Source organism: Triticum aestivum, chromosome 1B, assembly GCF_018294505.1.
Source record: "Triticum aestivum cultivar Chinese Spring chromosome 1B, IWGSC CS RefSeq v2.1, whole genome shotgun sequence".
Lineage (NCBI taxonomy): Eukaryota > Viridiplantae > Streptophyta > Magnoliopsida > Poales > Poaceae > Triticum > Triticum aestivum.
Window position 1 is genome coordinate 243,022,494 of NC_057795.1, and position 27,489 is coordinate 243,049,982.

General features: G+C 52.6%; 1 protein-coding gene across 1 annotated transcript in view; it reads right to left on the bottom strand.

Annotated features, from left to right (window-relative positions):
* LOC123117797 (uncharacterized) overlaps positions 1-27,489 on the bottom strand; it is a 41,808-nt gene that overhangs the window by 1,354 nt on the left and 12,965 nt on the right. Inside the window, exons 3-4 of the mRNA XM_044538475.1 lie at positions 23,080-23,173; positions 21,770-21,969 (exon numbers count right to left, since the gene is read on the bottom strand). Of these exons, the coding sequence (XP_044394410.1) occupies positions 21,770-21,969; positions 23,080-23,173 (294 nt within the window). The remainder of the gene's footprint in view (positions 1-21,769; positions 21,970-23,079; positions 23,174-27,489) is intronic.

Genomic DNA, 27,489 nt, shown 5'->3' on the forward strand with positions numbered 1-27,489 from the left:
GTAACTTTCCATAATAGTAACTCCAACTCTTGTCATTTCCGGCTATGTGATATGTTATTTCCTCCGTGGTTGGGTTTTGTCTTTCGTTTTGCATTTTGTTCATGTCATGCATCTCATCTCATAGCATCATACGCATTGCATCGACATTGTTTTCTTAAAACTTGCATCCGCTCGTAGTCGCCGCTCCTCGCTTCTCTCCGTTGCATTCGTTGACCGTTCCGAGACTAACCGTGTTTTCATTTCCCTCTTGTCAAACCACCTAACCTCTCTGCACAACCACCGACCCCGTCTTGCGCGCGTCCGAAAACTACTCCGAACCCGAACCGGGCTGTCGTGACCGATGAGTCCGGATCATCCCCAAACATCTATAAAACATCTCTGTTTTCTTATTTGAACTTCCCAAGCCTGTTTTATTCTCGTCCGTCCGATTACGATCGAAGGGTCTGATTAGCCCCTAAACCTAACCCCTTCCTATAAATAGCCCCCTAACCCTAAATTTTAGGCCTCCTGTCCCATCCACCCATCGTCGCCGCCGCCACTCCACCAAATCGACCTCGGGATCCCCTTCTCGATTTCAGCCACCAGCCAACCATCGCTCTCCACTGCTCCTCCTCGATCCAGAGCTCGCGCCCCCGATCCAAATTCTTCTCGGCCTCCACCCGCTGCTGCCGCTCCACGACGGCCACCCCGACAGCCCCGCCGCCGGCCGACCAAACCAGCAGATGAGCGCCATGCCCTTCCCTTCTTCCCCGTTCCCTCTGGTTCCCTCTCTCACCTGCTCCCTGTCTTCTCCAGGAAGCCCGCAGGAGCAACCATGGTCGTCCACGTCGCCGCTGCTTTTCCCTCGCCTCCCCTGAGCTCCACCTGCCGGCGAGACTCGCGGCTCCGTCACCGGCGAGTCCCTGCCGCGTCGGCCATCTTCTCCCTCGACTCGTTCTGCTCGTATGCAGAGGTCGTGAGGCATCTCTGCTGCATCGAGCCGCTGCTCGTTTCCACCTCCAGCGCGCCTTCGTTGACCTGCCTGGCCGCGCCACCGGACCCCACAGGTCGCCGTGCCCTGCCATCTCCGTCTCTCTCTTCTTCCTTTCCCTAGTTTCCCCTCTGAATGTGTTGTCTTTTTCTTCAGACAACACCACGCCATGGCCTGCAGGTTCTTCTCCGAGCTCCTGCCGCCCTCGTTCCACACGCATCCGGCCAGATTGAACGCTCCAAGCCCGGATCCCGCCGTCCTGGACCCCCTTGCTTCGCCTTGGCCTGTCGCCGCTGTCCATCGCGCCGCCCTTCTGCAAGTCCCGCTGCCGCCGAGCCCCTGCATCGAGCTCTTCTTCCTCTGCAACGAGCAGAGCACAGCCGCTCGCCCCGTTGACCGCGCCTCGCTCAAGCACGCGCCTGGGCTACCTCCCCTCCAGCGCCCCAAGGCCCAGCCTGCTCCAGCTCCTCACCGGCCCAACTCCAGATCCGGCCTCTGGCCCGATGTGAGCAGCTCCCCCCCCCCCCCCGTTGCGCCCTGGGCCAGATCTTAGTTTCGGCCCGTAGATGTTTTTTACCTGGACGCTTTTGCTATTTATTTCCAGAGACTGCAGTTTTACAGAAAAAACCCTAGTGTTCATGCATCTAATAACTAATTAACCATGCATCATATGTAAAAACTTTATATATGTAAAATGCTTAGTTTTTCATCTAGTTTCATAATCTGCTACTTTCATCCATGTTAAAATGTTTAAATGTGCTGTTTGAATTAATTTGCTTAAATGCCATGCTAAAATGCTTTATTTCATAACTAATTAACCGTAGCTCCGAATTTTATAAACTTTATATGTAAATGGGGTGGAAAAATGCATAGATTAACATGGTGCACTTTATTTTCCTGTTTAACAACAATAAAATATATTTTAGGGCAAAACAGTACCAAATTCAAAATATGGATATGAGGATTTTTCGGAATTGTAGTTTATTGTTTCCGGCCTCATTTAAACTTGCCTATATAGTTAGTTTACTTATGTTTCACCTCTTGCCATGTTTAACAACATTTAATATTGTTGTGTACCTAAACAAGAGCTAACTAAATAACTCGAATGTGGTGTCTCGTCAATATGCAACCCGTTGCATATTGAGCTCCACTTAATTTGTAGTATTGTTTGTGCACTTTGCCATGCCATGCCTCATTAAACCGGACATGCATCATACTTGATTGTGCATCATGCCATGGTTATGTGATGGTTGTTTACCATGTTGTTTGCTTCTTTCCGGCTTGCTTCTCTCGAGCTTCGGTTTCGTTCCGGAGTTGTGAGGATTCGTTCGACTACATCCGTTTGTCTTCTTCTTGGACTCATTCTTCTTCCTTGCGGGATCTCAGGCAAGATGACCATTACCCTCGATATCACTTCTATCTTTGCTTGCTAGTTGCTTCGTTCTATCGCTATGCTGCGTTACCTTTCACTTGTTTACCATGCCTCCCATATTGCCATGTCAGTCTCTAACTTTTTCACCCTTCCTAGCAAACCGTTGTTTGGCTATGTTACCGCTTTTGCTTGTTAGAGTTGTGTCGAATATTGTGTACAAGGTAGGTTACAGTTGGACTTGTAGTGGTATATGTTTACATAGGATGTGGAGTCGTGTCCTAGTAAGACACCTGTATCCTAGGCCTCTCATATATAGCGGGGGTAGACACACGATGTAACCTATGCCAACATAATAGCACCGGAACGCAGGGGAAGCCGGCGGCATGTGCCGGTGTCCAGGGCGACCGGGTGCGGTATTGTGACGGTGTCACGGGGAGGAGCGCCCATAGTCAAGCCCCGGGGATGTAGCCATATCGGTGAACCTCGTTAACAAATCTCGGTGTCGTGCTCGTGTGATGATTGCTTGGTCCTCGGATGATCGACGGTGGCCTCGGATTTATTCTAACAAGTGGTATCATGAGCAAGGTTCGAAGAGGCTGTGAAAGTTGATTCAGAGGAAAGCGATGAAGGCCGGCGGCTACAGGAGCGATCGGAGCTCAGTTGGATTTACGCTACAGTCGATCAGTCGCGAGCGTCAAAACTCAGAAAGAGATCGAAGTCGACGGGAGGCATGAAAATCGATGGGAACTTCGAAGCGTGTCGGCGGTTTAGGCAAACGGCTGATGAGGTAGCTCTTGGCAAGATGCGTTCGGCGGCGGTAGTTGGTAGATCGGTTTAATCGTACCGAGTTGCGGTGCAATGGCTGCGTGCGTGGACGGAGCAAGCAGCAGGGCAGTATGGGCCTAGTCGCGGCTGAGGTGCAGCGTGCCGCTGGTGGGCAGCTCAGGCAGGCAGCGTACGCGGACTGCGGTAGCTTACGTGCTGAAGCCTAGGTTGTTGTAGCGGAGAGGCGTCAGGTGCAGCTGTTTGGAGTCCGTACATGTGATCAACTCGTGCAGCAGCAGGAAACGGATGCATTGGAAGCCAAGAGAAGCTATGGAGAGATTTGTTTAAAAAAAAGAAGGGTCAACGCCATGCAAGAAGAAGCTACTAGCAAAAGAAGATAGAAAAATTGTGCACAACGAATCCAGTGGGGTCAACTTTGCATGGAAGAATTTTTCAGGTCAAGTTTGCTGAGATAGCTTGGACCGTGTGTGTGGCGTGGACAGTGACGTGCGTACAAGGCTTGTGGAGTCTGGAGCATGTCGTACAGTCGAACGAGTTCGGCTGGGTCGGACTAGATAGTCTGACGGGTCGACGTGAGTCGGTTGGTACAGAAGACGGTGGTGGGATCGGCGACAGCGACATAGGAGCATGATGCTGATGGTGACCGACTTCTGGGCGTGGAAACACGTGGCGCATGCCCCGAGGGCTTGTGTGGCTTCGACAAGACTATGGCGCAGGGTTGATTCAAGGTGATGTACACACGAAGCTTGAAGTCGACGGCGCACGAGGGTGGACTGATCATCTACCATGGAGTCATGTTGAAGGTGGAGCTGGATTGAGGGGCTACGACGTAAGTCGACAAAGAGTCGAAGCCTATTCAGCAGGAAAAGCGAGCGACAAGCAATTCGGACTGGAGCTCAGTGGTCTGATGGAAGCGTGAAACTCGTCATCGGTCGGTGATGATCGATGGTACTCTGCAGTGGGGGTTGAGTGGTGTGGGTCCGCGGCCCTTGAGACTCGACCGGGACAGCGGAGGCTCGACGCGATAATAGCGGCGAGGCGTGCGGCACGCACGGGGCATGGAGACAGGCCAGGGCTCTAGCGGTCATACATGTGGTGAGACAACTGCGAATTTGACTCGAGATGACTACAAGCAATAGCGAAATTCCTTCAAGTTTCAGACAGGCGGTCAAGAAAGGAGCGGTGATGTTGAGTTCAGGTAACTTTTGTGTGTGACACCCAATATGTGAGTTGTTCACTTTCACGCAGGTCAGTGATCAGTGTGTGATGACGTTGGACGGATACTCTGGAAGTTGGGAGCACGAACTAGAGTAACAAGGAACTTAATTTTGCTCAAGTGTTGACCGTGGTCAAGAAAAGAAGGGACTATAAGTTGCAGGTGGAGTCACGTGGAGTCTTTGGAGTAGCAGCGGTACCCATGAAATAAGCTCAAGTCCAATGTACATGGAAGTTTGACGCATTGACGAATTCAAGGTGGTGGAGAATATTCGCCAAGGTGGAGTTTGTTAGAGTTGTGTCGAATATTGTGTACAAGGTAGGTTACAGTTGGACTTGTAGTTGTATTGTGTTTACATAGGATGTGGAGTCGTGTCCTAGTAAGACACTTGTATCCTAGGCCTCTCATATATAGCGGGGGTAGACACACGATGTAACCTATGCCAACATAATAGCACCGGAACGCAGAGGAAGCCGGCGGCATGTGCCGGTGTCCAAGGCGACCGGGTGCGGTATTGTGACGGTGTCACGGGGAGGAGCGCCCATAGTCAAGCCCCGGAGATGTAGCCATATCGATGAACCTCGTTAACAAATCTCGGTGTCGTGCTCGTGTGATGATTGCTTGGTCCTCGGATGATCGACGGTGGCCTTGGATTTATTCTAACATTGCTCAGCCCCTCTTATAGCGTTGCTAGTTGCAGGTGAAGTTGAAGATTGCTCCATGTTGGAACAGGATTATTTTGGGATATCACAATATCTCTTATTTAATTAATGCATCTATATACTTGGTAAAGGGTGGAAGGCTCAGCCTTATGCCTGGTGTTTTGTTCCACTCTTGCCGCCTTAGTTTCCGTCACACCGGTGTTATGTTCCTTGATTTTGCGTTCCTCACGCGGTCGGGTTTATGGGAACCCCTTGACAGTTCGCCTTGAATAAAACTCCTCCGGCAAGGCCCAACATTGGTTTTCCATTTGCCTAACAACCTATAACCCTCCCTTGGGGTCTGCAGCCCCGAGGGTCATCTTTATTTTAACACCCCCCCGCCCCCCCCCCCCCCGGGGCCAATGCTGGTCCGAACCGAGTAGACTGCGGGGCCACCTCGGGGAAACTTGAGGGTTGGTTTTACTCATAGGATGTCTCATCCGATGTGCCCTGTGATGGGGTCATGTACCTAGGGTAGGGTCACTGACCTGATCTAAGTACCCTGCCCAAAGACACCCTTAGAAGAGGTCACCTTCCAGTCGACCAACGAGGGACTCACTCGACTGACTTGAAGGACTCGATCACGAAGACTCACTCGACCACCAGAAGGTCAAGAGGCACTCTGCACTGCAACGGCCTGTAATTAAGTAGACTTTATGATAGTAAAGACACTTTATGTGGGGCGTTACCAGTAACGCCCCAGACTTAACTCACCTTAAACCCTCTCCTACGTGGGCTGACTGGGGTCCTGGCGCACTCTATATAAGCCACCCCCCTCCACAGGTAGAGGGGTTCGGCACCTTGTAACTCATATACACATAATCCACTCGACCGCCTCCGGGCTCCGAGACGTAGGGCTTTTACTTCTTCCGAGAAGGGCCTGAACTCGTACATCCCTTGTGTTTACAACCTCTCCATAGCTAGGACCTTGCCTCTCCATACCTACCCCCCACTCTACTGTCAGGCTTAGAACCACGACAGTTGGCGCCCACCGTGGGGCAGGTGTTTTAGCGATTTTGTGGGGAAGTTGCGATTCTTCCGAGTACTTTCATCATGGTGGCTGCTGGAGTTTTGGTCGAGGGTCGAGAGATCCGTCTCGGCGCTCTCACCTTCATCGCCGACGACTCCGCCTGGCTCCAGGAGGCTCCACTCGACGTTGATGCGCTCCCCGTCCGCGGTGCGACGCATTTTCGCGCATGTGTCCGCGGCGTTCTGCTGCGGCAACCGTCGACCCCGTATCGGTCGACATCCCCATCGACCACCCTCCCGGTCTCCCGCCAGCGCAAGCGCTCGGGCCGGTCGAGGCTTCAGCGGTGGGTGAGGCACGCGGTGGCTCGCCAGATGGCCACCACCCAAGTTGCGGCAATCGAGCCCGACGAATCTCTCTACGGCCTGTTCGATCTGTCGACTGGCTCCGTAGAGACCGCATCCGAGTGCGATAGCAGTGATCCAGCGGCGGAAATCCTGATGGTCGACGGGCCCCGCAGTCCCCTGGCTTCGCCCGTGATGGTGGAGCAGGCGACGGAGGCGACCCCGCACGAGATCACGAAGAGTACCAGCCCGAGCCACTCGACTCTCTGCAAAGAGAAGAACTTCGCCGCAGGAACGTGGATGCCTGCGTACTCCCATCGCAGGAGAAACCCCCGAGGCTCGCGCCTTGGAGGAGGCACGTTTGGCCAATTTGGCCGAACGCACTCGACTGGAGAATCTTCAGCGAGCACTCGACGAGCGCGCGCGGCAACGAGTTCCCGACACCAGTCGACGTCAACTCTTCCCGCCGACTCAGGTATATCGAACCCCAATCCAGAATTTAGCAGCTGCGACCCGTATAGCAGAGTCCATCCAGCCTTCTCAGTCGGAAGCTGGCAGAGGCTTGATGCAGATCAGGGATCTGCTCCGGGCAGCAGGAGATCAGAATTCAGCCGTGTCGCAGTCGCGCAACAGAATTCACAGTCGATCCGTCGCTGCGAATACGGTTCAGTCGGCTCACAGTCCCAGATCGCCTCCGCGGCGTGAAGGGCGCGAGAATCGGCGAGACCAATATGGTGACCGACTCGACCGAGATGATAGGCGTCGAGTGCCCAATTCCCCTCCGAGGGGTGGGTCTTACGCTCCTCGGCAGCAAGATGACAGGCGTCAGTTCAGTACGGGGCGAAGAGTTCCAGTCGACCCCAGAGAACCAGGCTTCGACGCGCGATCCATTATCGTGCAAGGTTTGGTCGACCGGAACAGAGCCCATCGAGGCGGACTCGACAGAGATGCGCCCACAAGCAGTCGAGTGCATGTTTCTGGTCCTGAATGTTTCAGCAGAGCTATCAGAGCCGCAGTTATCCCTCCCAATTTCAGGTTGGCAACAGGAGTCAGCAAGTTCACTGGTGAGTCTAAGCCTGAAACTTGGCTTGAGGACTACCGAGTGGCAGTTCAGATTGGTGGTGGGAACGACGAGGTGGCCATGAAGCATTTGCCCCTCATGCTGGAAGGTTCTGCCAGGGCATGGTTGACTCAATTACCTCCTAGCAGCATTTACACTTGGGAAGATCTGTCCCGAGTGTTCATCAGAACGTTTGAAGGAACTTGCAAGCGACCAGCTGGACTGACAGAGTTGCAAGTCTGCGTGCAGAAGACCAATGAGACTCTCAGAGAGTATATTCAGAGATGGATCACTTTGCACCATACTGTGGAGAATGTGTCTGATCATCAGGCAGTCTGCGCCTTTAAAGATGGCGTCAAGAACAGAGAATTGAGTTTGAAGTTTGGTCGAACCGGTGACATGACCTTGAGTCGGATGATGGAGATTGCTACCAAGTACGCCAACGGCGAAGAAGAAGACCGACTCCGAAGCGGCAAGCACAAGCCGAGTCAGTCGGAAAAGGGAAACACCAGTCGGAAACAGAAGCGGAAGGCTGAACCGGCAGCTCCTGGAGAGGCTCTGGCCGTGACTCAAGGAAAGTTTAAAGGGAAACCAAAAGGATCCTGGAACCCTAAGAAGGTGAAGGATAAAGAAGGGAACGACGTGATGGATATGCCGTGTCACATCCACACGAAGAAAGACGAAGAGGGGAATATCATCTACCCGAAGCATACCACTCGCCAATGTCGACTCCTGATCCAGCAGTTTCAGGGAAAACAGTCTAAGGACAAGGAGAAGGAGTCGGACAAGGCCGAAGACAAGGAGGACAGTGAGGAAGGATATCCGCATATCAACTCCACTCTGATGATCTTTGCAGATGTGGAAAGCAAGAGTCGATTGAAAGTCATTAACCGAGAAGTGAACATGGTTGCCCCAGCAAAAGCAAATTATCTGAAATGGTCCCAAATACCCATCACATTCGACCAATCTGATCACCCGACTCATATTGCCACCCCTGGGAGGCAAGCTTTGGTGGTCGATCCAGTTGTCGAAGGCACTCGACTGACAAAAGTGCTGATGGACGGTGGAAGCGGGCTGAATTTGTTGTATGCAGACACACTGAAAGGAATGGGCATTCCGATGTCCCGACTGAGCACCAGTAACATGAGCTTTCATGGAGTTATACCAGGGAAGAAAGCCGAGTCACTCGGCCAAATAGCTCTGGACGTGGTGTTTGGTGATTCGAAACATTTTCGCAAAGAAAAGTTGACGTTTGAGGTCGTGGATTTTCAGAGTGCATATCATGCCATTTTGGGGAGACCAGCTTACGCACGGTTCATGGCTCGACCATGTTACGTGTACCTCAAATTGAAGATGCCCGGCCCCAAAGGAGTGATCACTGTCACCGGTGATCGGAAAAAGGCAGAAGAGTGCTTTCAGAAGGGCTCAAAGATTGCCGATTCCCAGGTGACAGCGGTCGAATTCGAAGAATACAAGCAAAATGCAGATCCGAGTGATTTGCTGCGATCCAAGAAACCCGCCACAGAGTCTGCATTTCAGTCGTCCGGTGAGACGAAGCCTGTTCACATTCACCCGACCGACCCCGATGCAGCTCCGACCCACATCTCCACAACACTCGACCCGAAATAGGAAGAAGCGCTCATCCAGTTCCTCCGTGAGAACTGGGACATTTTTGCATGGAAGCCCGCTGACATGCCAGGTGTTCCCAGGGGACTGGCTGAGCATCGCCTAAGAGTCGACTCATCTGCAAAACCAGTCAAAGAGCATCTTCGGCGGTCCGCCGTCCAGAAGAGAAAAGCCATTGGTGAGGAAGTGGCTCGACTGTTGGCGGCAGGATTTATCCGAGAGATATACCACTCCGAGTGGCTCGCTAATGTCGTCATGGTTCCTAAGAAGGACAAATCGCTCCGAATGTGCATTGATTTCAAGCACATCAACCGGGCCTGCCCGAAAGATCATTTTCCTCTCCCTCGCATAGATCAAATTGTTGACTCGACCGCGGGATGCGAGAGACTGTCTTTTCTAGACGCCTACTCCGGGTACCACCAGATCCGTCTGTACGGACCCGACGAGATAAAAACAGCTTTCATCACTCCATTCGGGTGCTTCTGCTATATCACCATGCCATTCGGCCTCAAGAATGCCGGAGCCACATTTATGCGAATGATTCAGAAGTGTCTACTCACTCAAATCAGTCGGAATGTGGAAGCATATATGGATGATATCGTTGTCAAGTCACGAAAAGGTTCCGACCTGCTCGCTGATCTCGCCGAAACATTTGCCAACCTCAGAAGGTATGATATCAAGCTCAATCCATCAAAGTGCACATTTGGAGTTCCTGGTGGCAAGTTACTCGGTTTTCTCGTTTCCGAACGAGGAATCGACGCTAATCCAGAGAAGATCGGCACTATTCTCCGAATGAAACGCCCTGTGCGAGTGCACGATGTCCAGAAGCTTACTGGATGCTTGGCCGCATTAAGTCGATTCATCTCACGACTCGGTGAAAAGGCATTGCCTCTTTACCGACTGATGAAGAAGGCAGACAAGTTCGAGTGGACTCCAGAAGCTGATGCAGCGTTTGCCGAGCTAAAAGCTCTGCTCTCCACCCAGCCGGTGCTTGCTGCTCCAATCAGCAAAGAGCCTCTGTTGCTCTATATCGCAGCCACAGGACAAGTCGTCAGTACTGTGCTTACGGTCGAGCGGGAAGAAGAAGGAAAAGCTCTCAAAGTTCAGCGCCCAGTGTATTATTTGTCTGAAGTCTTGACTCCATCCAAGCAGAGATATCCTCATTATCAGAAGCTTGTGTATGGAATATACATGACCACAAAGAAGGTTGCTCATTATTTCTCTGATCATTCCATCACAGTCGTCAGCGACGCTCCACTATCAGAGATTTTGCACAACAGAGATGCAACTGGTCGAGTGGCCAAATGGGCGATTGAACTTCTTCCCCTTGATATCAAGTTTGAGGCAAAGAAAGCCATTAAGTCCCAGGCAATAGCAGATTTCCTCGCCGAGTGGATTGAACAGCAGCAGCCGACTGAAGTTCACTCGGAGCATTGGACCATGTTCTTTGATGGCTCTAAGATGTTGAATGGTTCCGGTGCTGGGGTTGTCCTGGTTTCCCCCAGAGGAGATAAGCTCAGATATGTGCTCCAGATTCACTTTGATTCCTCCAACAATGAGGCAGAATATGAGGCCCTCTTATATGGGTTGCGCATGGCCATTTCACTCGGCGTCCGTCGCCTGATGGTCTATGGCGACTCGGATTTAGTGGTCAACCAAGTGATGAAGGAGTGGGACGTGAGAAGCCCAGCCATGACTGGATACTGCAGTGCAGTGAGGAAGCTGGAAAAGAAGTTCGAGGGGTTGGAGCTCCATCATATACCCCGACTGAAAAATCAAGCAGCTGATGATCTAGCAAAGATAGGTTCCAAGAGAGAAGCCATTCCGAGTGGTGTGTTCTTGGAGCATATACACACTCCGTCAGTCAAAGAAGATCCTTTCACCGAAGAAGCTCCACAGCCCAAGAGTGCCACAGATCCGACTGAGGTTGAAGTCCCAGCAGTGGTCGACTTGGTCATGGAGGTCTTGGTGGTCATTCCCGACTGGACAGTTCCATATATCGCGTATATCCTGAGAAAAGAGCTTCCGGAGGATGAGGAAGAGGCTCGACAGATCGTCCGTCGATCTAAGGCCTTTACCGTAATCAAAGGACAATTATACAGAGAAAGCGCGACTGGAGTTGGTCAGAAGTGCATAACACCAGAAGAAGGTCGACTCATCCTCAATGATATCCACTCGGGGACCTGTGGTCATCATGCGTCCTCTCGGACCATCGTGGCCAAAGCATACCGAGCCGGATTTTACTGGCCAAAGGCGAATGAGATGGCAAAGGAGATAGTGGATAAGTGCGAGGGATGTCAGTTCTACTCGAATATGTCGCACAAGCCTGCATCGGCTCTGAAGACCATTCCACTCGGCTGGCCTTTCGCAGTATGGGGGTTGGACATGGTCGGTCCTTTGAGAACAGGGCGAAGTGGCTTCACGCATGTACTGGTGGCAGTCGACAAGTTCACCAAGTGGATTGAGGCTAAACCAATCAAGAACCTTGACGCCGGTACTGCTGTTAGCTTCATCAGGGAACTAATATTCAGATATGGAGTCCCGCACAGCATCATTACGGATAATGGGTCGAACTTTGACTCGGAGGAATTCAGAGATTTCTGTAACTCTCAAGGCACACGGGTCGACTACGCTTCAGTCGCCCATCCGCAGTCGAATGGACAAGCAGAGCGAGCCAATGGCCTGATTCTCAAGGGATTGAAACCCCGACTGATGCGTGATCTCAAGCATGCAGCTGGAGCTTGGGTCGACGAACTTCCCTCAGTGCTTTGGGGACTGCGGACCACACCTAATCGGTCGACCGGAAGAACTCCATTCTTCTTGGTCTACGGAGCTGAAGCAGTCTTGCCGAGTGATCTTCTCCACAATGCTCCTCGAGTTGAAATCTACAACGAAGCAGAAGCTGAACAAGCGCGGCAGGACGCAGTCGACCTTTTAGAGGAAGAAAGGGAGATGGCTCTGATCCGGTCGACCATCTACCAACAAGATTTGCGTCGTTTCCACGCCAGAAATGTGAGAGGTCGAGCCTTCCAGGAAGGAGATTTGGTTCTCCGAGTGGATCAGCACAAACCACACAAGCTTGCTCCTTCTTGGGAAGGTCCCTTCATCGTCACCAAGGTTCTCCACAACGGGGCGTACCGTCTTTACAACGTCGAGCATAATATCGACGAGCCCCGAGCTTGGAACGCGGAACTACTCCGCCCATTTTACACTTAAGGTTTATCACTCGGATGAGTTGCAATAAAGTACTTCTGTAGTTCATGGACCTCAAAATAATAGTGTCATAGTTCCTCCATAATTTTGTCACTTTTCATTTTGTCTAATAAAATTTCCCCTCAGTGGGTGACTTAGCCGCGAATCCGTTCCGCCTAAGTTTGTAAAAAATCCTACCGAGTGGTGAGCCAGACTCCCACTCGGAGGCTTAGCTGCGAATCCGTTTCGCCTAAGTTATAAAAATCCTACCGAGTGGTGAGCCAGACTCCCACTCGGAGGCTTAGCTGCGAATCCGTTTCGCCTAAGTTATAAAAATCCTACCGAGTGAAGAGCAAACCTCTCACTCGGGGGCTTAGCTGCAGTCCAAGTACTCGCCTAAGTTACAAAAATCCTACCGAGTGAAGAGCAAACCTCTCACTCGAAGGCTTAGCTGCAGTCCAAGTACTCGCCTAAGTAATCAAAAATCCTACCGAGTGGTAAGCCAGACTCCCACTCGGAGGCTTAGCTGCGAATCCGTTTCGCCTAAGTAATCAAAAATCCTACCGAGTGGTGAGCCAGACTCCCACTCGGAGGCTTAGCTGCGAATCCGTTTCACCTATCACTCGGGGGCTTAGCTGCAGTCCAAGTACTCGCCTAAGTTACAAAAATCCTACCGAGTGAAGAGCAAACCTCTCACTCGGAGGCTTAGCTGCAGTCCAAGTACTCGCCTAAGTTATCGAAAATCCTACCGAGTGAAGAGCAAACCTCTCACTCGGAGGCTTAGCTGCAGTCCAAAGTACTCGCCTAAGTTATCGAAAATCCTACCGAGTGAAGAGCAAACCTCTCACTCGTAGGCTTAGCTGCAGTCCAAGTACTCGCCTAAGTTATCGAAAATCCTACCGAGTGAAGAGCAAACCTCTCACTCGAGGCTTAGCTGCAGTCCAAGTACTCGCCTAAGTTATCAAAATCCTTCCGAGTGAAGAGCAAACCTCTCACTCGGGGGCTTAGCTGCAGTCCAAGTACTCGCCTAAGTAATCAAAAATCCTACCGAGTGAAGAGCAAACCTCTCACTCGGAGGCTTAGCTGCAGTCCAAGTACTCGCCTAAGTAATCAAAAATCCTACCGAGTGAAGAGCAAACCTCTCACTCGAGGGCTTAGCTGCAGTCCAAGTACTCGCCTAAGTTATAAAAATCCTACGGAGTGGTAAGCCAGACTTCCACCCGGAGGCTTAGCCGCAGCCCAGTGCTCGCTTAAGTGGACTAAGGAATAAGTCGATTGCAATAAAGGTGCCCTGCTTTGAACCTGCAAAAGACATTTCGAGCCAAAAGCAATCATATTCAAGCACCAAATTCAAGTTCGAATCGATATCTAAAGGAACCGAAAGTGCTCAGGCGCTAAGCCCGTTAAGGTTTATCGGTTACAATTCCACTCGGCATACCGAGGCAAATTTAAAGCGTCGAGCTTAGAAGAAGTTTTTTACCCCTCCTGCGGAGGGCTGGAAGGTGCAACAAACTCATCAAGATCAATTCCGTCTGCGATCCGAGTGGCAGCCGCAAGGAAAGTTTCCATAAAGGACCTGAAGTCGTGTTTCTTGGTGTTGGCCACCCGGAGGGCCGCCAGCTTCTCTTCTCGCGCATCTTTGCAGTGGACTCGGGCCAGACACAGAGCAACATCTGCACCGCACCGAGCCGAGGACTTCTTCCACTCCTGCACTCGACCAGGATCGTGTTCAAGCGAGCCATCAGCGACTCAAGGTCATTCTGAAGTGTCTCCCCGGGCCAGAGCGTCGAGTCGATGCGAGATGTGGCGACCTTCAGCCTTGCAAGATAGTCCACGGCAGCTGCAACACGGGACTCCAGTCGGAAAACATTCATCGCAACTTCGTCGTTCACCGGAGAATTGACGGGGTCGAGGTTTGGTTCCAGCCGGCTAGTTTCTTCTTCAAAGTTTTGACAAAATTCTGCAAGGACGATCACCGAGTCAAGGTGATGGTCGAATGGAAAAACCACGATTGGAAATAATTGCCTAGCATAGAGGTTTACCTTCAAGCATAAGAAACAGCTTCTTGGCAAGACCACTCAGGAAGGCCTCCAGATCATTTTTCTTCCCAGTCAACTTACTGACTTGGTCGGTCAGGGCAGCTTTATCAGTTTTCAGTTGACTGACCTCCTTGTTGGCGATCCCAAGAGCAGCTTTCAGATTGGTATTGTCTTGTTCAAGCTTGGTGACTGAAGCTAACTTCTCGTCAGCAAGCTTGATCTTCTCAGCTAGTTCAAGGTCTTTCTTCTGTTGGGCCTCCCGTACCTTACCTGCAAGTTACAGCAAGATCAGATTTTGAAACAAACAAAGGGAAAAGCAGTCGTCAAGGTCTCACCAAACATACATTCGGTCTCCTTCTTTGCCTTCGTCAGTTTCTCCTGAACCAGCTTCAAGTTCAGCTCGAGCTGAACGTGCTTGTTTTCCAGCTCAGAGTAGCGAGCCACAAGATCACAGGAGTTCTGCGAAGAACCGATCGACTAAATGTCAAATATAATTCACTTCCGAGTGAAAAAGGAAAAATCACACGTTTCTAAGACTACAGCCGAATACAAGCATTCGACCGTAGTCTCAGGGACTACACCCAGTGGGTGCACTCAGCGTGCCCCCACTAATCCTATCAAAGATAGAGCCGACCAGTCGACCTCAAAAAAAAAAGAGATGTATTCTTTAAGACTGTAATCGACTGCAAGCAGTCGACCACAGTCTCGGGGACTACACCCAGTGGGTGCACTCAGCGTGCCCCCACCGGTTTGCGAAATCCATTCGACCTAGTCGAATGACGCAAAGACTGAAATTATAAAACCTAAAGCCGACTGCCAGCAGTCGACCTTAGCCTTGGAGACTACACCCAGTGGGTGCACTCAGCGTGCCCTCACTAATCCTATTAAAGACAGAGTCGACCAGTCGACCAGTTTGCAAAATCCATTCGACATAGTCGAATGACGGAAAGCCTGAAATTATAAAGCCTAAGGCCGACTGCCAGCAGTCGACCTTAGCCTTGGGGACTACACCCAGCGGGTGCACTCAGCGTGCTCCCGCTAACACGGAGTCTGAATCGATACACCCAGTGGGTGACTACTATAATTCTGGAAAGAAAAGTTTTTGATAGCATATCCTAACAGAACAGGCGGTGGTCGACTGACCTGAACATTGCTTTGAAGGGCGGAACTGGTGTCGTAAGCTGCCTGGCTCGCATCCCGGATGGTCCTTAACTGCTCCATCATGATCCCTGCCTGGCGTATCGCCTCCTTCGCGGCGCCAGCTTGGTCCTCTGGGACGTGGTGCGTCGTGAAGAGGGAGGGCTGCTGAGCACTCGTCAGTGGATCTGCGAAGGACACAGTATGTCGAGTGGTGTTCTCTTCCTCCGCAATCAGAGTCTCAGGCGCCGTCACATCCTGGGGCACCCTGCTGGCGGACGCTTTCCTACTCCTTCTGCGCTTCAGCGATTCCTCATCCTCATCATCATCAGGGAGAGTGATAACAACATTGGGTGGAGCTACAGAGAAGAATCAGGATTAGAGATCATGAGTCAGTCGACTAAAAACGGCGTTAAGAATATAGTACCTGGTTTTGAGGTTGCTGCGTCCTCCATCTCATGGTCATCAGCCCGGGCTGAGGTCTCAGAAGTAGCAGCACTGCAACTCCAAAGAATCAGTCGACTAACTTCAGCGTCAACCAGAGACAAAGTTCACACAAAATAAGAAGACTTAAGCAGCATGATTACCCTGATATGGTGGGGATGGACACCTTCATCTTCGGCAGGAGCTTGGTCGGCTTTGACGGAGCCGCCCTGGGCTGCTTCGGCGCCTTTTCAGTCGGCACCGGAGAGGTGGTCCGAGGGCGCTTGGTCGACTGTGCAACGGTCGCAACTCCCTTGCCACGTTCAGTCGAAGGGTCGTGGACAAGCTTCGACCGCCTTTCTGAGCGCGGTGGTACGACCTCCTCCTCCTCTTCTTCCTCGTCTTCAGCGTCATCTTCATCACCGTCATCGTCGTCATCGTCATCATCATCCTCAGCAACGTCCGAGTCCCACTCCTCCTCCTCCTGGCTCTCGCCCCCACTCGCCTCACCCTCCTCAGTCAGAGCCTGTGCTCCATTGGGCATCGAGTACAGCTCGGTGAGGGCCTGGTAGACATCAAGACAAGGATCAATCGACCAATTGGCAGAATAAACAGAAATGAATATGACAAGAACACAGTGGAGAGCAGAGCATGCATACCTTGTTTGGATCACTGTTGTGGTCGAGTGGAGGAATCCTTCTGGCTCCGCGTGGGCTATCCTTGTTTCCGGTAACGGCGGCCATCCATCTCTCCAGAGTGACATCGTCGACTGCTTCTGGATGGACTCGAGTCTCGTCTTCAGTCCCACAGTACAACCACATGCAGTGGCTTCGGAACTGAAGGGGCTGGATACGACGCCTAAGGAAAACCTCCAGGAGATCCATGCCCGTCACTCCCTCCCGAACCAACTGTACCACGCGTTCCATCAACATCTTCACGTCAGCTTTCTCCTCCGGAATCAACTTCAGAGAGGAGGGCTTGTTCACTCGGTCCATGGTAAACTGAGGGAGTCCACTCGACTGCCCCGGCGTCGACTGATCCTGGCAGTAGAACCAGGTCGACTGCCAGCCTCTGACTGACTCGGGAAAAGTCATGGCTGGGAAGGTGCTCTTATTCCTCACCTGGATCCCCAGGCCCCCACACATTTGGACAACTCGGGTTCTTTCGTCGCCTGGGCTCGCCTTCTTCACGGTCTGAGAGCAACACGTGAATATATGCTTGAACAAGCCCCAGTGCGGTCGACAGCCCAGAAAACCCTCACACATGGACACGAACGCGGCAAGATAGGCGATAGAATTTGGGGTAAAGTGGTGGAGCTGCGCTCCAAAGAAGTTCAAGAAACCACGGAAGAAAATACTCGGCGGCAAAGAAAATCCACGGTCGACATGGGTAGCCAGGAGCACGCACTCACCCTCTTCTGGCTGGGGCTGCCACTCCTTCCCCGGAAGCCTCGCAGCTCCATGAGGGATCAGACCCTCGTTGGCCATGTCGAGGAGATCTTTCTCCGTGATGGTCGACTGGATCCAATCTCCTTGGACCCAGCCCTTCGGCAGGCGGGATCTAGACGAAGACCCGCCACGGCTGGTGGATCTCCCCTTCGCCTTCTCCGTCGCCGACGCCTTCTTCGCGCGTTCCAGCGCCGCCGTCTTCTCCTTGGCCATGGTTGCCGGCGAGACGCGCGAGGAGAAGTTGTGCGGAGGCGAGAGCGAGCGCGCTGGACGGAGACGAAGGGAGCAGAGAAAGAGAATGCTGAGGCACTGTACAAAAAACCCTCGCCGGGCGTATTTATAAGGTCCCTCCCGAGTGGATGACAGGTGGGCCCGGTCGATCTAATCATATCCAGGAACAGTTATGCAGGCGGGATACGTGGCGAAGAAAGCGGCGCGGGGATCGAGGCGTCTATGTCCCGTCCCATCCGAACGCCGCGGTCCGCTCCGCTTCGCGCGCTTCCCCAAATTTCGCATCCAGCGGAATCCGCGAACGGCAGATCGGTCTGTCAGACGCGGGATTTCCTGCGATCCGTCGCTCGGAAATCGTCGAAGCCCGAAAGATCACTCGACGAAAGAAGAGAATGGATCGAGTCGACTGAAGACAAGTTGCTCACTACCAACAAAGAGATTCGTTGGTCCAGAACAACGCACGACCAGTGTGCAAAAGTTAATCGGAAACAACATCAACTCCTTCCTCACTCGAAGCCTCAATCCATTCGGGGGCTAATGATGGGGTCATGTACCTAGGGTAGGGTCACTGACCTGATCTAAGTACCCTGCCCAAAGACACCCTTAGAAGAGGTCACCTTCCAGTCGACCAACGAGGGACTCACTCGACTGACTTGAAGGACTCGACCACGAAGACTCACTCGACCACCAGAAGGTCAAGAGGCACTCTGCACTGCAACGGCCTGTAATTAAGTAGACTTTATGATAGTAAAGACACTTTATGTGGGGCGTTAGCAGTAACGCCCCAGACTTAACTCACCTTAAACCCTCTCCTACGTGGGCTGACTGGGGTCCTGGCGCACTCTATATAAGCCACCCCCCTCCACAGGTAGAGGGGTTCGGCACCCTGTAACTCATATACATATAATCCACTCGACCGCCTCTGGGCTCCGAGACGTAGGGCTTTTACTTCCTCCGAGAAGGGCCTGAACTCGTACATCCCCTGTGTTTACAACCTCTCCATAGCTAGGACCTTGCCTCTTCATACCTACCCCCCACTCTACTGTCAGGCTTAGAACCACGACACCCTGAGAACGAGATATGTGCAGCTCCTATCGGGATTTGTCGGCACAGTCGGGCGGTCTTGCTAGTCTTGTTTTACCATTGTCGAAAAGTCTTGTAACCGGGATTCCGAGACTGATCGGGTCTTCCCGGGAGAAAGAATATCCTTCGCGGATCGTGAGAACTTGTGATGGGCTAAGTTGGGACACCCCTGCAGGGTATAAACTTTAGAGAGCTGTGCCCGCGGTTATGTGGTAGATGGGAATTTGTTAATATCCGATTGTAGAGAACTTGACACTTGACCTAATTAAAATGCATCAACCGCGTGTGTAGCCGTGATGGTCTCTTTTCGGCGGAGTCCGGGAAGTGAACACGGTCTTTGTGTTATGATTGTGCGTAAGTAGTTTCAGGATCACTTCTTGATCACTTCTAGCTTCTCGACCGTTCCGTTGCTTCTCTTCTCGCTCTTATTTGCGTATGTTAGCCACCATATTTGCTTAGTGCTTGCTGCCACTCCACCTCATTACCACTTCCTACTCATAAGCTTAAATAGTCTTGATCTCGCGGGTTTTGAGATTGTTGAGTCCTCGTGACTCACCAGATACTTTCACAACAGTTGCAGGTGCCGATGATACCAGTGTAGGTGATGCAACCGAGCTCAGATGGGAGCTCAACGAAGATCTTGGTCGTTGCTATGTTTCTTTCATGTTGACCAGTAGTGGAGCCCAGTTGGGACGATTGGGGTTCTAGCAGTTGGGTTATCTTCTTTTCTTTTGGCTTCGTACGTAGTCGGACTATGTGTGTACTCTGAATGATGTATGAATTATATGTTCATTGTGTGAAGTGGCGATTGGAAGCCAACTCTTTATCCCAATCTTGTTCATTACATGGGATTGTGTGAAGATGACCCTTCTTGCGACGAAACCACCATGCGGTTATGCCTCTAAGTCGTGCTTCGACATGTGGGAGATATAGCCGCATCGTGGGCGTTACACTGGGGTCCCCGAAGCTCCACGTCCATGCGGATGTGATCCGGAAGTCCACCGACGAAGAGGTCGGCCCGCTGCTGCACCGTCACGCCCGACGCGTGGCATGCCAAGGCCTGAAAACGGTCGGCGAAGTCCTGAACCGTGGAGGTGAAGGGAAGGCGGCCTAGCTCTGCCAGGCGGCTCCCGCGGATCGGTGGCCCAAAACGAAGGAGACAGAGCTCGCAGAAGCGCTCCCAAGGAGGCATGCTGCCCTCGTCCTGCTCGAGGGTGTAGTACCAGGTCGGTGCCGCACTGCGGAGGTGGTAAGAGGCGAGCCAGGTACGCTCCGAGGCGAGGGTGCGCTGCCCGCGAAAGAACTGCTCGCACTGGTTGAGCCGGTTGAGGGGGTCCTCCGTGTCGTCATAAGTGGCGAAGTTCAGTTTTGCAAACCGTGGCGGTGTCTGAGTCGGAGCGCCGTGGCCAACTGCTCGGAGGTGCGAAGCAACGAGGATTGGGGCACCCGGTCAGCATGGCCGCGGCCCGAGAAGTGCCCCCTCGAGCCGGAGGGATCGCCGAACTGCAGAGTGGGCGCTGGCGGTTCTCCAACCGACGTGTAGACGGGTGGCGGCGATGATCCGGTCAGCCAGGCCGGTATTGGGGACAGCGACGGCGGGAAGCGCACGTGCTGGATCGGGACGCCTCCCTGCGTGGGTGACCCGGGCCCCGTGCTGGGCGGTGGCGGGGCCGGCAGCTGCTGCGGCGGCGGCACGGACCCGGGTGGCGTGGACGGCACAGCGAGGGCCGGGGCCGGCCACTGTGGCCATTGAGGCGCGGCAGCGGGCGTCGGTGGGGTCGACAGCTGGGCTGCGGCTGCCCGGACCCGGGGGGCGCGGCGATCGCCAGGGCCGGCCACTGCGGCCAATGGGGGGCGATGGCGAGTGGCGGCTGACCGGGCCAGTGGTGGTGTAGAGGCCCGGTCGGCGCCGTGGTGGCCGCGTACCAGGGCAGAGTGGCTGGCCCGGTCGCGACGGCCGGCGGCAAGGGCGGCGACTGCCCGTAAGGCCCGGCCAGGTAGAGGTGGATGCCCTGGATGGCGGTGACGAGGCCATTAAGGACTCCGATGATCTCCGCCAGGGAGTAGACGGCGGCATGCGGCGCGGGGAGGGGCGGCGACTGGCCGATGGAGGCGATCGGCGCGGTGGAAAGCGCTAGCGGCGCGGTGGAGAGCGGCGTTGTGGAGAGAGCGGCGGTGGTGGACAGCAGCGCGGTGGGCAGCGGTGGGGTGGATGGTGGAGCAGACATGATCGGACCCAAGCTACCTGATACCAAATTGGTAGGAGCTAGGACCCTACCGGGTCTGGGGCGTAGGTTGTAGGGGAAGGAGGGGGCTGGACGTGGCGAAGCTCGCGGTCGCCGACGGCAAGGTGCCGTCGTGCGCGAGAGGGAGAGGCGGCGGCGGCGCAAGAGGCGGCTAGGGTTAGGTCTCCCAGCTCCCTAAGGGAAGCCGAGCAAATAATGATTGCTTCTTGCTTGATTAGATTGATACATCTCCTCTCCTTATATAGAGGGGTTTTCTTGACTCTTAATCAAACGACCCTAATAACGATAAGATAACTTGGGTCACAACCCACTGGGCTAAGCCCCTAATATGCCGGTCATAACATCTGACTCCAGTCTATTACCATGGAATAAATTTCTTTCACCCCCCAAAAAAAAGGGGTATGACCCCAGAGACAAGACTGCACGCAAGGAAATGCAAGGAAAACAAAACTAAAACAGATAATAAATATTTTTATTTTCTTCTCTTCGCACACTATGAGTTGAGGACTAATTTTGCAACTACTGACACTAGAAATGCTCATCTAGGCATAGAGATAAAATGCTGATACAAAAATAATAATGTGCGCATTGTTAATAGTCCTAGTGGCAAAAAGCAACTGTCAAGAGAGTAATTGTTGCTTTCCATATCAAGTGTAGAATTGAACTTCCAACATTAAACCGCTTTTTTAATGTATAATAAATCAAGTCGCAGATACTGTGAAATAACTTCCGACACTTAAAAGTGGCAGATGAACAAAAAGTTTTATCAATTGATAAGCAACTGAAGACCACAATTGAACGAAATGAAAAGAAGCAACCAAAATTTGTGTAGAATGTAGAGAACTTCAACATCACCAAATAACTTAAAATGATAACTGATAGAACCTAATCTTCAGCTGAAATAACATAGAATGTACTTATCACTTACCTGAATTTTCCACATTTACCTCCTCAAGAATCTCAGCAATGTATTCCTTTGATGAACTTTGTATGGCGTTGATCTTCATCCTCAAGTTCTCACTCTCATTCTCTAGTGAATCTCTTTCCTTTAGTAGGAGAGGTAAATCCTCAATTGAACCTCCAAGCATGTTAACTTGGAAGTCTTTAGATTCAGCGATGAACCTTTCCCTACAAAGAATATTAATAGTCAGAGACGACACTTATCCCTGATTTATTGTTCCACATGCTTCTTCGCTTGAAGCAAAAGAGTGCAAGAAACATATCTGAGTCAGGAGCAGCATTTTAGCTCCCATGAAAGGAGATAGTACGAAAAGTTCAGATTGTCATAGAATACGTAAAAAATTATACCTGCAAATGTTACGAGTCCTTTGTATACTTACAACTTTCAATAAATTTGGTGATCCAGAAGCCATTTTTTTACAACAAACTTTTTTTTTTGCACAGGGCGCAAAAATGTTCTTTCCATGATAATTTACAAGTGTAGAAAGGACATTTCTCAGAATTTTTTGACACACACGGATTGTTTTATTTTTCACCCTGGAGGACATGGAACTTTCAGCTTCTGCATTTGAGTTTCTGCAATAACTATGTTTAGTGAGATTTCTAAGCTGCGAGCCATGAAAGGTAAAGACAGGGGACGGGGACGGAGACAGCGAAGCAGGCGCTGCTTTCTATGGCAAATAGCAAAGAGGAGAAAGTTTTCACTGGTTCAACACTACCTATTTTGCTGAAACGCAGGGCAAAATAAGAATAAGGACGTTGAGCAAAGTAAAGAAAGTCTCATCCACCAGCACAAACAGATGGTCAGGTGCCTCCCATCAAGATCGGATGGCCAATAAACATCGGCGGGGAGAGCAAGGCGGGTAGATAGCCCCGCATGATATCTTAACTTATGTCACTACATTAGGGGCATAACTAAATACTTGAACTCTAGCAGACATGCGGAAGATTTACAGAAAGTTCCCAACATAAAGGTAAAATGAGTCCAAATAGTCATATCACCGACTATAATAATTATTATCATTGAGGAAACACTGCAGGAGGGGGCGAGGGGTGTTCTGCCACTGACTATAATATATTCGGATCATATTTTTTCATATAAGTGTGTTGGGGTTAATAGCCGTGTAATATCCCCATTGTATAAGGGATTTTGCATATTTACCACAACTATACGTGTGTATATATCAGCCTATGTCCTCATGGAAATACAAGTTCATATTTCCTCATAAAGTGCACTTAGGAATTTTATATGATTTATGGATCAAATGTAAACCATACATTTTATCGTAGAATAGTTTCGTAATTGCATTCAGAGTAGCTTTCCGGAATTCCAAATTGCCCTCCATCGCTTTAAGTGAATCTGTTCCAGCAGCTGCTTAAAAAGTTAAAGCAGATTAGGTAGTCCACACACAACATTAGAATCATATGGCCTTGATATGCAACAGAAAACATATACATATGCTACATATCTTGAACAGATAATAAATTTTAAAATAGTGCTGTTATCTGTTGTTAAGAACTATGCATAACATGACACAATTGTTAGTAGAAGGGACTGATTTGCACCCCAACAGTCAGCTCTCGGCTGCTATAAAATCTCTGCAGTTTCGTATATGAAAGCATAGAAAGACTCCTCTAAAAACTACTTCATTTGCTTAACCTTATCACTTTCATATGTGATTTGTGCAAGATAACAAAGAGACAGATTAACTAATATGATATATCGTACCTGGTGGAAAAATATGAAATAACTATCCATTATTTGATAGATCCAAAAAATAATTGTCCTTCATTTGTTCCAGTCATTTTCAAGACCATACATGAATTCCATTCTAGTTACTATTGCTATCAGAATCAGTTAACAGAAAACAAAAATGTAGAAGGTTATTTCATAATTACATGCAACAACTGGCAAAAAAGAATGAATGAAACAAATAGCTCCAATACTGTTGGTTAAGAAAAGATTATCCAGAACCAGAAAAAAGGCCCCATGAACTAAGGTCAAGCTAGGGTAACACCTTCTCGGAAAGGCACACAGGTACGATGATTGCGGAAGAGCACAGCAAATGCTGCCACGGACGAGTCCAGACGATATTGACGCCCGACCTATGCAAACTGTAGGAAAGAGTTGGGTGGGCATCGTGGGTGGCGGTGGTATGAACCGGATCCCTACCAGGGCGTGGTCTCAGGTTGTAGGGGTGGAAGGAGGGATGGCGTGGAGGAAGGCGCCGGCGCTGGGGTGCCGTCGTTGCTTGCGCGCGCAAGAGAGAGAGAGCAGGGCGGCGGCTAGGGTTAGGTCTCCCGGCTCCCTAAGGAAGCCGAGCAAATATGATTGCTTCTTGCTTGATTAGATTGATGCATCTCCTCTCCTTATATAGAGAGGTTTACTTGACTCCCAAGCAAGCGACCCTTATCTCTAATTAACCCTAAGACTAACGGGCTATACCGCCAGCCCAGGCCCATTAGGCCATTACTTACTCTAACACTACACCCCACCTGGACATGCAGCTTGTCCTTGAGCTGCAACCTAACCAACTGATAACCATGACTCGACGCAACACAAACCTAACACCTAAAAACAAGCCTTTTACATCTCGGCTTGTTTTATTACTCTCAACCTGAAATGGACTGGGACGCTTTATTTTGGACCCCTGAACATAAAGTGGACACCATCCGCACGTCGGACGTGCACATGTACAGCCACCTGGATCCCATGGACACCATCTGGACAAAAGGAGTGCATGTGTATGGTCACCTGGAAGTGGTCGCAAGAGCGACCAGCAGAGGCGCCCTCGTGGCGGCCGGCGGCGGAATGCAGTGGTGCTACGCGGTGCGCTCTTGTCGGTGACACCAGGCCTTCTCCCCGCTGGACGGCTGTTGGTCTGCACCGCACAGAGAAGAGTGGAGGGCTTTCGATGAAGAATGACAAGGAGGGGTGCGCCTCCCCAACCGCCGATGTCGCAGACGTTGAGGTCGCTGCCTGCGGGGAAAACAGCATGCCCGCCGCCCGTGGGGGAAACCGCATGCCCAAGATCCCCGACGCGGCAGACGAGATCGAGGTCCTTTGCGCAGCGAAGCGCAACTTGGAAGAGCTGCAGCTGCAGACCACGCATCTCCCGCCCACGCCGACGCGCTAGGAGGCCGCGCGCAGCAGCCTGCAGCCTCACCGCCGCCGACACGCGACAGGTAGCGATCCAAGTCGGAAGCGGTGACAGCGACGGCGGGAACTTGATCTACTGGATGGGGACGCCCTGGGACGGCGGCGGCGCTGATGGGAACGAGGTCATCGCAGTCCCGTCGTAGGGCATCCCATACTGGTACGAGATGACCGGCGCCGTGGTCGCGGCCAAGGGCGGCGACGGCGGGGGTAGCCGCTGTTGGTGTGGCGGCGGAGGAGGTGGCTGTTAGGGATGCGGCTGGAGCGCATAAGGCCCGACGAGGAAGGCCTTGATGCTCGCCACGGCCTGCCGTAATTCCAGGATTGCGGCTGTCATCTGCTCCGGGGTGAGGACGAGGGCGGACGGCGCCGGGGCAGAGGGTGCAATCGCCCCTGAGGACGCCAGCACACCCACTGTTGGCGCGCCTGCTGTGTGGGACAGCAGCGCCGACGAAGACGCTGGTGGCGGCGGGTAGGTGTGCGGCGGCGGCGGGGGGGGGGGGAATCCGTTGAGGGCTGGACATGATCGAACCCAGGAAAGCTGATACCAAATTGGTATGAACCGGATCCCTACCAGGGCGTGGTCTCTGGTTGTAAGGGTGGAAGGAGGGATGGCGTGGAGGAAGGCGCCGGCGCTGGGGCGCTGTCGTTGCTTGCGCGCGCAAGAGAGAGAGAGCAGGGCGGTGGCTAGGGTTAGGTCTCCCGGCTCCCTAAAGAAGCCGAGCAAATATGATTGCTTCTTGCTTGATTAGATTGATACATCTCCTCTCCTTATATAGAGAGGTTTACTTGACTCCCAAGCAAGCGACCCTTATCTCTAATTAACCCTAAGACTAACGGGCTATACCGCCAGCCCAGGCCCATTAGGCCATTACGTACTCTAACAGGCAGCGTTAGAGAAAAGCGCAAGGACACTATAGAAGAAGAGCCCCAGGCAATGCGTGGGGCAGCATCCTCATGGGAATGCGCGACCATAGATGAGCCCCAGGCAGTGTTCAGGTCGAGACTAGGGAACTGCATTGAGGTTTAGTGCAGGAGATATCGCTGAGGCCAAGTTTCGAGTCCGCACACACCAAGACTTGACACTAAGTCAGCGTGCAAGTCAGTGCTAGAAGGTAAGTCCACCTGTAGACTCCTTGGGTCCTTCTCTCCGATTTCTTAGGTGAAATGACTTCTCGCCCAAGTACTCAAAGACTTTGCCCAACCGTTGTAGATATGAATCTAGACAGTAAACCTGTGGCAGGCCATAAAGAAATTATGGTGGATTCTTTTAGATTTGGAAAAAAAGGGATCGGCTCCCCCTCTCGGGGCGCTCCCGCGAGCACCGTCGGGAGACAACCCCAGTGCCGCCACCCCCGGCCCTCCGCCCCGGCTCCCCCTCCCTCGCCGCCGCCGGGGGCACCGCTGGCCAAAGGCCACGTGGCAGAGGCAGAGGCGGGGCGGTTTTCCTCCTGCGCGCGGGTGGCTGGCGTCACGGGGCGCCTTCTCCTGCCCGCGGCGTCGGGTCCCGGCCGGCCCCTGCTCCGGCGCTCCTCCCCGCGTCCTCATGGCCCGCCAGCGCTGCCTCCTCCTCCCCTCCCCCCCCCCCCCGCGGCGCTCATGGGGTCTGGTGGTCTCGGACGTGCTGGCGCGGATCTGGGCATCCCTGCCCAGGTCTGGCGGATGTGATGGTCAGCGATTGCAGGGGTTGCCGGCGACCCTGTGGAGGTGGTGGTGTTGCGGCCGGTGTCCATGCTGCTCCGGTGCGGGGTGGCGAGGCTTCGGGTGGATCTGACCAGGGCGTGGAGGCGCAAGTGATGTGGTGGTGGCAAGTTGATTGCGGCGGCGGCCAGATTGTTTTGGCGTTGGCTCGTCTGTAGGCTGCATGTGTCGGCCTTCGACCCCTCTCCTCGGCGTCCGTTCGCTTCTCTCGCCGGAGGGCTGGCCTTCTCCCGGCTATGGTCCATCGACCGTCTCGCGGCTGGTGCCGTAGGACCGAGCTCGTCTCGCACCCGGCTGCAGGACCGGCCCATCTCGCGCCCAGCAGCAGGACTGCGCTCGTCTCGCGCACGGTGCAGCAAGACTGCTCGATGGAGGCTAGTTGTGGCCGGCCTATTGGGTCTTGGTGCTGGGTCCGACCAGGGGTGCGAAAGGCGGGTCCTTTCCGCTCGTCCCTTCAGTTGGGGTAGCGGAGGGTCTCGGGTGACTTGGTGTCAAGGTCTTGGATTCCGGGGCGGCGGCCTTGGTGGTGGTGGCGCGATGCTCATGGGCAGAGCTCGTGCCTCGGTGTCGCTCGGTTGCCACGGCCGTGTGGGCGGCATGGTAGCCGGGGAGTGGCTTTCGGTGGCGGTGAGTGTTGGCCGGGGTGAAAACCTGCTCTATCTTCGAACGGACTGGCGGCGGCGAAGAGCACTCCCTTGAAGGCGTCATCGCGGCTCTCATTGCCCGTCGTGTTGCTCCAAGGGAAACTCTGATCCTTGGATCGGGCAGTGGCTGCGCTCCGGTGTCGTATCCTTCCTGAAGGCGCCGCCTTGGAGCCCACAGTTCGTCAT